This window comes from Coturnix japonica, unplaced genomic scaffold (assembly GCF_054131305.1).
Source record: "Coturnix japonica strain WE unplaced genomic scaffold, WE-NBRP24 Scf043, whole genome shotgun sequence".
In the NCBI taxonomy this organism is placed as follows: domain Eukaryota; kingdom Metazoa; phylum Chordata; class Aves; order Galliformes; family Phasianidae; genus Coturnix; species Coturnix japonica.
In genome coordinates, this window is record NW_028188946.1 from 3,748,088 (window position 1) to 3,758,340 (window position 10,253).

Genomic DNA, 10,253 nt, shown 5'->3' on the forward strand with positions numbered 1-10,253 from the left:
GGTGAACGAAGGTGCGGGCGGAAGCGAGAGGAGGAGGGAGGTGACGTCTGGGGATGGGGGGGGATGGGAAACGGGGGGGGGGGGCTGAAATGGGGGGGGGCGAGGAGAGGGGGGGGAAGGAGAGAAGAGGGAGAAGTGGGAGGGCTGGGGGGGGTCCATTTGGGGGGGGGGGAGCTCATTGGGGGGGGCTCATTTTTAGGTGGGGGGCTTATTTTGAGGGGGGGGGCAGCTCATTTTGGGGGGGGGGGCGGCTCTTTTATAGGGGTGGGCGGCTCTTTTGGGGTGGGGGGCGGCTCATTTTTAGGGGGGGGAGCGGCTCATTTTGAGTGGGGGGTTCCTCATGGCTGGGGGGGCTCATTTGGGGGGGGGGGGGGGGCTCATTTTGGGGGCGGCTCATTTTGGGGGGGGGCTCATTTTGGGGGGGGTCTCCTGTCCCGACCCCGTCCGCTCTCAGTCTCCGCCCCCCCCCCATCGGATCCTCCCCCCTCCCGCGCCCCACAGCGGAGCTGCTTGGAATTGGGGGGGGGGGCGGAGCGTTGCTGCCCCCCCCGGGGGGGCCCTAATGGTTTCCAGGCGGTGAAACAGCGCCCCGTTCTGAGCCAAAATCCTCCGAAATGGTCCCAAAATCCTCCCCCGGCCCCTCCCCCCCCCGCGGCCCCAGGTGTTGGATGGGTGGGGGAGGGGCTGCAGCGCCGCCTTCTTTTTTGGGGCACTTTTAGCGGATTTTGGGGCCGCTGCGATTCCGGCTCCGTTGTCTTTGTTCTCCCCGCGGCCGAACCCCGGGGGGGGGGGGGGGGGGGGGTTGGGGGTCTTCAACCCCCGTTAGCGCCGCTCGGTGCCCGGTGTTGGGGTGGGGGGGGTCGGTGGTGCAGCCCGTTTCTCTTCGTGTCCCCCCCGCACCGGGTGCCCCCGACCCACCGGGGGTCTCCGCCCCCCCCCGGTGTCCCCCTTTAACGGGGGTTGCGCTTCGTTTTGGGTTATTTTCGGCCCTTTTTGGTGCCTCCGGCAGTGAAGGGGTGCGGGCGGCGGTGCCAGGCTTGGCACCGGGCGCTGACAGATGGCGGAGGGACGTGGCTGCAGCCGCACTGACAGATGAGGGGCCACCGCCGCCATCACCGGCACCGACACGGCACCGACACGGCGCTGTCGTGACACTGTCACGGTAACGGCAATGTCACGGTAACGGCACTGTCACGGTAACGGCACTGTCACGATAATGGCACTGTCACGATAATGGCACTATAAGTGACACTGGTGGCCCCATATGCCGCTGTCGGTGACTATCCCCGTGCTCACACCGAGATACCGCCGTGCTTCGCTCCCGTTGTACCGGGGACACCGAGCGGACAAAGCCCCCCCCCAGCCCCGTCCCGTTGAGGAGGGGGCGGGGCTTGTGCCCAAGGGGGCGTGGCCAATCGCAGGGTGGGCGTGGCCTGTGGGTTGTGGGCGTGGCCTGTCGGGGGGCGTGGCCAACGCGGCGCTTCCCGGCGGCAAAAGTGCGACGGGCGCCGAACTTGGGCCAAACTTTCCCCGCTCCGCCGCCCGCCCGGTTCTGGTCCCGGTCCCGGTGCCGGTTCCCCGCCCGCCCGCCATGCCCCGCCGCGGCTGACACCGCCGCCATGTACTCCCCGTATTGCCTCACCCAGGTACGGGATGGGGGCGCGGGGTCGGTACCGGGCGGAGCGGGGCCGGTACCGGTACCGGGAGGGTTGTCCGGGTCCGGGAGGGCGCCGTTATAGCGGGGCGGGGATGCGGTGGTTGTGAGCGGGATGGGACCGACCTCGGTGTTCGGTACCGGCGGGGACCCGCAGGTGCCGCCGCCGTGGGTCGGTGGGGGGCGCCGGTTCCGCTCCGGGGGTCGGGGGCGCCGGGATCCGTCCCGTTCTGTCCGGTCCCGCTCCGGCTCCGGGCGGGGGCTGCGGCCGGTCCCGGGACATCGCGGCGTGTCGGAGCGGGGCGGCCCCGGCAGCAGCGCTGTTATTTGTGGGGGGGGTCGGGATCGGAGCGGGGGGTTCCCAGGTTATTTTGGGGCGGGGGGTTTGTGGGGGGGGTGATGCGAGGCTGGAGCGGGGTCAGGGCTGCCCCTATAACGTGGGAGGGGGCCCGGGGGGGAGCGGGATGCGCAGCGCAACGGGAGCAACGGGCTCCGTCCTGCCGGGCCCCCACCCGGGGGATCCATCGGGGGGCTGGCAGTGGGGCGGGGGCTCCCCCTCACTTTGTGCCCCCCCCTCACTTTGGACTCACCCTCCCTTCGTGCCCCCCCCCACTTCGTGCCCCCCCTCACTTCGTGCCCCCCCTCGCTTTGTGCCCCCCCCCGACTTTGTGCCCCTCCCTCACTTTGTGTCCCCCCCCTCACTCTGTGCCCCCCCTCACTCTGTGCCCCCCCCTCACTCTGTGCCCCCCCTCACTTTGTGCCCCCCCCTCACTCTGTGCCCCCCCCCTCACTCTGTGCCCCCCCCCTCACTCTGTGCCCCCCCCCTCACTCTGTGCCCCCCCCCTCACTCTGTGCCCCCCCCCCTCACTCTGTGCCCCCCCCCCCTCACTCTGTGCCCCCCCCTCACTCTGTGCCCCCCCCTCACTTTGTGCCCCCCCCTCACTTTGTGCCCCCCCCTCACTTCGTGCCCCCCCCCCCACTGTGTGCCCCCCGTCACTTTGATCTCCCCCTCGCTTTGTGCCCCCCCCTCACTTTGTGCCCCCCCTCACTTTGTGCCCCCCCTCACTCTGTGCCCCCCCATCCCCGCGGTGCCGTGGGGTCTCTCTGTGCTTTGCCCCCCTCCTCCCTTTGCCCTTTTCTCCCGCTTTTTGGGGCGGTTTTGGCGGCCGGTTTTGTCTGGGCCGGCGGCCAGCGGCTCTTCTCGCAGCTTCGGCGCCCGCCCCGCACACGCGTGTGCACACGCCAGGAACACGGCAACGCACATACGTGTGCCCCTGCCCGCACACAGAGCACTGCAGCGTGTGAGCTCAGCTGGGCACGGCTCCTTGCACACCTGTGCACACCTGCAGCGCTGCCCTTCGGCCCCATCCCTCCTTCCCTGCGCCCGTTGCACGCGGGTGTCGCACGCTCACGTGAGCGTTGCATGTTGACGCGTGTTCCTTTGTGAGCACCGACACCTGCACACGCGTGTGTGCCCGTCTCTCCCGGCCCCGTGGCTGTTGCTGGGTGGTTTTTGGGGCCGTTCCATGGGGTTTTGGCACCGATTTTGGCACGTAGAGCAGCGGCTCCCGCCAGGCCCCGCTCGATCAACGTGGGCACCCCGAGCTCCATCCCGGCTCCTCATTGAGCCCACAGGGAATGGGGAGCCCCATAAAGGACCTGCCCCATAAAGGAAGGGAATGGGGAGCCCCATAAAGGAAGGGAATGGGGAGCCCCATAAAGGACCTGCCCCATAAAGGAAGGGAATGGGGAGCCCCATAAGGGACCTGCCCCATAAAGGACCTGCCCCATAAAGGAAGGGAATGGGGAGCCCCATAAAGGACCTGCCCCATAAAGGAAGGGAATGGGGAGCCCCATAAGGGACCTGCCCCATAAAGGAAGGGAATGGGGAGCCCCATAAAGGACCTGCCCCATAAAGGACCTGCCCCATAAAGGACCTGCCCCATAAAGGAAGGGAATGGGGAGCCCCATAAAGGACCTGCCCCATAAAGGACCTGCCCCATAAGGGACCTGCCCCACGTGCTGCTCCCATAGGGCACAGCCAGGCACCGTGTGCTGCTCTGCTGCCGCAGGGGTGGGCGAATGGTGCCGAGCTGCCCTCATACAACGCGATACCAGCCCAACCTGCAGCCCCCTATGGGGCACCAGACCCAGCTCCCAGCTCTCTCTAGGGGGCATCCTGCCCATCTCCCTGCATCCTATATGGCACCTATGTGCGTCCTGCCCGCCCTGCAGCCCCATAGGATGAACCATCAGACCAAACCTGGCAGCACGAAGCGCCCGTGGCCATTTTACTGCAAAACAGGGGAGGAACCAGCAGCAGCAGCAGCCCCCGATCCCGACCCCCGCAGCCCCCCCCCCCCCTCTGTGCCCCAGCCCCTCTGCATTGCCCAGTGCTGCAGGGCATGGGGTGGAGCGGGGCTGGATGCTGCATGTAGCGGGTGTGTGCACGTGTGTAACGGAGCGGCGCACACATATGTAACGGAGCAGCGTGCACACGTGGCAGCTGCATGCAACGCGTGTCCCGCCGTGCATCCCCCCCATTGCCCCCGTGTGTCCCCGAGGCTCTTGCACACGCGTGTGCAGGCCCCACGCGTGGCCACGGCTGATGCAATCAGTGCAGGGAGGGCTGTGGGGTGCCCCCCCCCCCCCCCGCCACGTGCGAGGTGCCCGGGGTGGGTGGGGGTGGTGACACGAGTGGGCCGAGCTGCGTGTCCCCCCCCACCCGGGGCTGCGGGGCATCAATAATAGAGGAGCCCTCGGCCTGGGGGGGGGGGGGGGGTCGGGAAGCCCTGAATTATTGATGTGCCACAAAAAGCTTTTTTGGCCGCCGCTGCACCACGGGGCCCCCCCGGCCCGGGGCTGGCAGGAGGCCACGGGGAGGGGGGGGGTGTTGGCTGCGGGGTCCTGCGGTGCCAAACTGCATCAGCGCGGCCCCTCGAGCGGCTGCTCCACGTGGCCGCGGGCGGGCGACGTCCCCGTGTCCCCTCGGTGTCCACCTGCAAACCCTGCCCCCCCCCCCCCGACCCCATCCCCGTGGGCCGCCCGCGCCCCCCCCGGCCTCGGGGCAGAGCTGGGGAAGGGGTTTGGCAGCCCCGAAGGAAGAGGCCGCAGCCAGGGGGGGATTTTTGGCGGCTTTTTGGGTTATTTTCTCTCGCTGCGAAGCCGAGGGGCCGAGGGGGGGGAGGCTGCTGGCAGCAATACACGAAGGCGGGCGCAGTTGTTGGGGATGGGGATGGGGGGGGGGGGGGATGTAAGAGGGGGGGGCTGTGATTTTTTTGGTGTTTTCTGTTATTTTTTTGTCCCCCTCCCTGTTTCTTTTTCGGCGTCTCCTCCTCCCCCCGTCGCCGCAGCCGGGCGCTGGCGCTTTGCCGGGTTCTTACAGCTGCGGACGCGGCAACGTGGCTTCGCCCAAAGACTGCGGCTCAATGCGGGGCCGCGCAGCCAATTGCAGCCCAGCTGCACCCCAAAGGGGACCCCGGAACAGGGGGGGACCCCCACGACGCCCCCATCGCCGTCAGTGCTGGGCAATGGGGCGGACCCGGCCCGGAGGCTCCAGATCCTTCCATGGCTCCGCAGCCGCCTGGCACGGCCCCAGAGCGCAGGACGGGACGCGGGGCCGTCGGTTCCGACCCGAACCGCTGCCGGGTCTCGGTACCGGACGCTGTGACGGGTCCCGGGGTTGAGGATCCCGGGCGGTTCCGTGCCCTTTATCCCGACCTCGTGGCCGCGCTGAGCGTCGAGGTGGGATGGATCCGGACGTGGCCGGGAGGGTCGGGCCGCCCCAGCCCCCCCTGGCGGCTTCGTGCCGGTGCTGCCCCCGGTGTCACCGGCCCGAGGGGACCAAGGGGCCGCTGGGACCCGGCCGAGCCCCGCGGAACCGAACGGGAGCGTCTGGGAAATGAAAAACAAATTAGAAAGGGGAAAAATAATAATAATAATAATAAGGAAAAGAGGAAAAAAGGGGCTGCAGAGCACGGCCCCCCCCCGGCCCCTTGTTCTGTTGTTTTGGGGTCTGCTGCCCCCCCCCCCCCGCTCCCGCAACTCCCAAATTTGTTGGGTTTGGGGTTTTTTTTTAATCTTCTTTTTTTTTCTCTCTCTTTTTTTCCCCTCCGCACAGAGGGAATTAATTACGGGGGGGGTTGGGGGGGGGGGGGGGGTGGTTTGGCTCGTATCGCAGCGCGGGGATTTGAGGCAGAATTGGAGCTTTTGGGCCGTTCCGCGCCGCCGCGCGCTGGGGCCGCTCCGGGGTTGGGGAAAGCAGCCAAAATCCGGGTTTTTCCCCCCAAAAAAAGGGCGTGTCGAACGGCGCGGGACCGTTTCGGGTTGTTTTGGGGGGGGGGGTTGAGCCCCGCGTCCTCGCGCGACCCCCACCCCTAAAAGTGCGATGTCCGCCCCCCCCCCCCCCCGGCTGCGGCTCCTCGCGGAGTTTCCCGACTCCTCCCGGTCCCGTCCCGTTCCTCCCCCCCCCCCCCCGCGTCCCGTCCCCGAACTCCTCGATCCGCCCCCCCCCGTTCCCCGCACCCCCCCCCGCACCCCTCACCGGTCCCTCCCCCCCGGTCCAACCAATGGAGCTGCCGCTCCCCCCGCGCGCTGTTCTCCCATTGGCCGATACCGAACCGGTCCCGGTGCCAAAAGGGGCCGCGGCGGCTCCGCGCGCTCCGCGCCCGGCGGCGGTGCGGGGCTGCGCTGGGCTCCGCCGTGCGAGCGGCTCCGAGACCCGGGACCGGCCCCCCCCGCCCCCCCCCACACCCACCCGGTAACCCGGTGCCCTTCTCCTCCCATCCCTTCTCCTCCGGTATAACCCGGTGCCTGCCCCGTTCTCCCGTTAACTTCTTCTTTTCGGTGCTCAGCCCTCCCCTCCCCGGGCCGTTGTGCCCCTCCCCGTCCCCCCCCCCCCCGGTTATTGTCCCTCTCGGTTCTGCCCCGCCGGGGCCCGACTGGCAGCTGCCCACAGCCGGGATGCGCCGCAATGGTACGGATGGGGACAGGGATGGTGGCACCGGGGACGGGGACCGGGTGCTGGTGGCACTGGGAGCACGGACACGGTATGGGAACGGTGCAACTGGCGACGGGGGACGGGGACGGGGGTGGGAATAGGTGGAAACGGGGACGGCACCGGGAACCGGGAGCCACCAGCACCAGGGAAATGGAGATGGGGACCGGAGTGATGAGCGGGGATGGCACCGGGGATGGAGAGCGGAGACGGGAGCAGCTCCGGGCACCGGGATGGGCAGCTCGGGGCCGACCCTGCGCCCACCTGATCCCGGGGGCAGCGGGGACGGGACGGGACGGGGAGCGGAGCTGCCTGTCCCCATACGAGTCAATGGCGCCCGTGGGGATGGGGTGTGTTTGGGGTTAGATCGGGGCTGATTGGAGCGTCGTTCACCCCACAGGATGAGTTCCACCCCTTCATCGAGGCGCTGCTGCCCCACGTCCGGGCCTTCTCCTACACCTGGTTCAACCTGCAGGCCCGCAAGCGCAAGTACTTCAAGAAGCACGAGAAGAGGATGTCCAAGGAGGAGGAGCGGGCCGTCAAGGACGAGCTGCTGGGCGAGAAGCCCGAGGTCAAGCAGAAATGGGCCTCGCGCCTCCTGGCCAAGCTGCGCAAGGACATCAGGCCCGAGTGCCGCGAGGACTTCGTGCTCTCCGTCACCGGCAAGAAGGCGCCGTGCTGCGTCCTGTCCAACCCCGACCAGAAGGGCAAGATCCGCCGCATCGACTGCCTGCGCCAGGCCGACAAGGTGTGGAGGCTGGACCTGGTGATGGTCATCCTGTTCAAGGGGGTCCCGCTGGAGAGCACCGACGGCGAGCGCCTGGCCAAGGCCCCGCAGTGCGCCAGCCCCGGGCTGTGCGTGCAGCCGCACCACATCGGCGTCACCATCAAGGAGCTCGATCTCTACCTGGCCTTCTTTGTGCAGGCGCCCGGTGAGTGGGGGCCGAGGGGCTGGCGGGGCTGGGAGCCCCACACGGCTCCTGCTTCAGCTGCAGGTGGTTCCGACGTCCGGCAGCTCCCGGTTCCGTCCCCTTTTCCCTCCTGCGGCGCTCGGTGCCGGTGTCACACGACCCCGGGGGAAACCACGGGGGTCTCGGGGCGTCCCTGTCCCTGCAGCCCCCTCCCCGTGCACACATGGAGCCGGGGGTGCGGCCCCCTCGCTCCGCACACAAAGCAGCACCGTGTGCCAAAGTGCAGCGTGGTGAGCGCCGTGCCAGGGCGGGCACCGGGCTGAGCCGGGAGCCGGGCTGTGCTCCGGGGGGGGGGGTGTGTGCTGGGCACCAATGAGGGGTGGGCTGGGCACAGTGTGTGTGTGCACAGTGTGTGTGTGCTGGGCACAGTGTGTGTGTGCTGGGCACCAGGGTGAGCTGTGCTGAGCCACTCACTGTGCACCGTGCTGGGCTCCGTGTTGAGCTGGTTCGTGCACCGTGCACTTGTCTCAGCTGTGTGCTGTGCCCCAATCCGAGCTGTGCCCCGATCTGAGCTGTGCCCCGATCTGAGCTGTGCCCCAATCTGAGCTGTGCCCCGATCTGAGCTGTGCCCCGATCTGAGCTGTGCCCCAATCTGAGCTGTGCCTCGATCCGAGCTGTGCCCTGATCCGAGCTGTGCCCTTATCCGAGCTGTGCCCTGATCCGTGCTGTGCACCGTACTGAGCCCGGTCCCATATACCAACCCATGCCTGCACCATGCTGAGCCGTGCACCACGTTGAACTAAGTGCTGCTGTGCCCTGAGCTGAGCCCTGAGCTGAGCCCTGAGCTGAGCCCTGAGCCCTGAGCGGAGCCCTGAGCTGAGCCCTGAGCCCTGAGCCGTGCCAGAGCTCCGTGCCACTCAGGTGCCTTTGTCTGTGCTGGGGAGCAGCAGGGATGTGTGTGTATGTGGGGCACACAAACACGGCCCCCATTCGTCTGTTTGTATGGCAGGAGCCCGCTGTGCTCCCTGCCTGGACACCTGAGTTTTGCTGCCTGGGGAGTTGGGGGGGGGTCAGAATTTTGGGTCTAGAATGAGCGATTTGGGGTCACTGTTGGTGCTTCTTGTGTGCTTCGAGGAGGGGAGCGTGGGCCGTTGGTGCCCCACCCCCCTGCTCAGGGCTGCCCCCCCCCCGTGCCCAAATCCACTCAGCAAAGTGGGGCTGGTCCCTGGGGGGGGGGGATCCCCGCGGCCCCCCCTGGGCAAGGCCGGGCAGAGCTGAAAGCCCCGATAGCGCAGCTCCTGCCCAGCGCCGCCAAAATGGCCCCGGTTGGCACCGTGCCCCCGTGCGCTGCATGAGGCCCCGTGCACAGCCCCGGCCTCCCCCTCCCCCGGAACCCCCCCCCTCTATTATCCCCCCTCCTTTGCTGGGGGCCCTTTGGCTCCTGCAGGCCCGGGGGGGGGGGGGGGGCGCGGTGCCAACCCCTCCCCATGTAAGATGGCGGCTCCTGTTGGCACCCGAAACGCTCTGCGGCACCGCAGCTCTGTGGCCGGGACCCCTGCGGTGTGATGGGAGCCCCCCCTGAGCCACACGGCGGACCCTCACCCCAAATAACAGCCCTGGACCACACCGTGCCCCTCCCATTGCTGCGCCCCCCCCCATGCCTACCTGCCTGCCCCCAGGACTCCCAGATTCCAGCAGCCCAGCACCTCGGAGCACTGGGCACATGCCCCCCCCCCCCCAGCAAAGGGGCTCCAGCCTCACACTGAGGGGGGTCTCAATGTTCCAGGGTCTTATTGAGGGCTTGGGGGGGGGATGTGGTTGTGGGGGTGCAGGTGGACACATGGGGCTGGGGGTCTCTGTATGAGCTGTGTGTGCAGTCACTGCTGTGCTGCCCCCCCCCCCCAATGCAGCTGAGTCTGAGGGACGCAGGTGTGCATGGGGGGCTGGGGGGGGGGCAATCCCTCTGAGGGGGCCTTGGGTGCAGCTGCCCCACAGCACCTGGACCCCACGCTGGGGATGGGGACCCCCGGAGGGTCCCATGGACCCATGGAGGCTGTGGGGGGAGGGGGGGGCACAGCTGCGTGTGTGGCACGCGGCCGCCACGTGTCCCCTGACACAGGGGTCACAACCTGGCGGGCACCCTGCTGACCTCTGACCCCACGGGGGATGCAGCTGAAGGGGGGGGGGGTCCCGTCCTCCTGCCTTCAATGTGGGACCCTGGAGCCTGGGATGTAGGGTGGGATTGAATTGGAAAGTGGGGGGGGGGGGGGGCTGAGAGCTGGGGGGAAACCATAATGGTGGGGGGTGGGGGGAGGTGGGGGGGACCCCGGTGTGCAGGGGGGACACCCTACAGAGGGGGTGGAGGTGCAGGGGGGGAACCCAACTCCCCCCGCCCAGCACAGACAATGGCCGCTTTGTTGGCGCTGCCCGCTGGCGGGGGTCCAGCACATTCCTGGCCCCCAGCCCAGCCCCACAGTGGCCTCCAGCCCCCCCAACCCCCCCCCCCCAGCCTGGCCCAGCCCCTGCCAGCCCCACAGCCCTGCCTGGCTTCCTCAGCACCCCCTGTCTGCTCTATGTGCTGGGTCCCCCATCGGCAGCACGAGGGGTTCCCAGGCTCTTGCTCCCCTTGGGGGGGGGGCAAATGATGGGGTGCTGTATATATGGGAGGTCTCCGGGGTCGGGGAAAGGCACA

General features: G+C 68.5%; 2 protein-coding genes across 4 annotated transcripts in view; one reads left to right on the forward strand and one right to left on the reverse strand.

Annotated features, from left to right (window-relative positions):
- Positions 1 to 1,442: 1,442 nt before the first annotated feature.
- LOC107307153 (nuclear factor 1) lies at positions 1,443 to 7,899 on the forward strand. Of its 3 annotated transcripts, none has more exons than XM_085531671.1 (2): positions 1,443 to 1,646; positions 7,051 to 7,899. In XM_085531671.1, exons 1-2 carry the CDS (start codon positions 1,620 to 1,622, stop codon positions 7,882 to 7,884), a joined length of 861 nt encoding a protein of 286 aa, XP_085387797.1. In that variant the 5' UTR covers positions 1,443 to 1,619; the 3' UTR covers positions 7,885 to 7,899. The 3 variants fall into 3 exon arrangements, with proteins under 3 accessions (XP_085387797.1, XP_032297590.2, XP_032297591.2); XM_032441699.2 differs by lacking the exon at positions 1,443 to 1,646 and adding an exon at positions 6,277 to 6,629; XM_032441700.2 differs by lacking the exon at positions 1,443 to 1,646 and adding an exon at positions 6,303 to 6,702.
- Positions 7,900 to 8,967: 1,068 nt separating this feature from the next.
- The window catches only part of CACNA1A (calcium voltage-gated channel subunit alpha1 A), a 21,069-nt gene continuing 19,783 nt past the window's right edge, over positions 8,968 to 10,253 (reverse strand). Inside the window, exon 12 of the mRNA XM_085531494.1 lies at positions 8,968 to 9,139. Coding sequence (XP_085387620.1) covers positions 8,968 to 9,139 — 172 coding nt within the window. The remainder of the gene's footprint in view (positions 9,140 to 10,253) is intronic.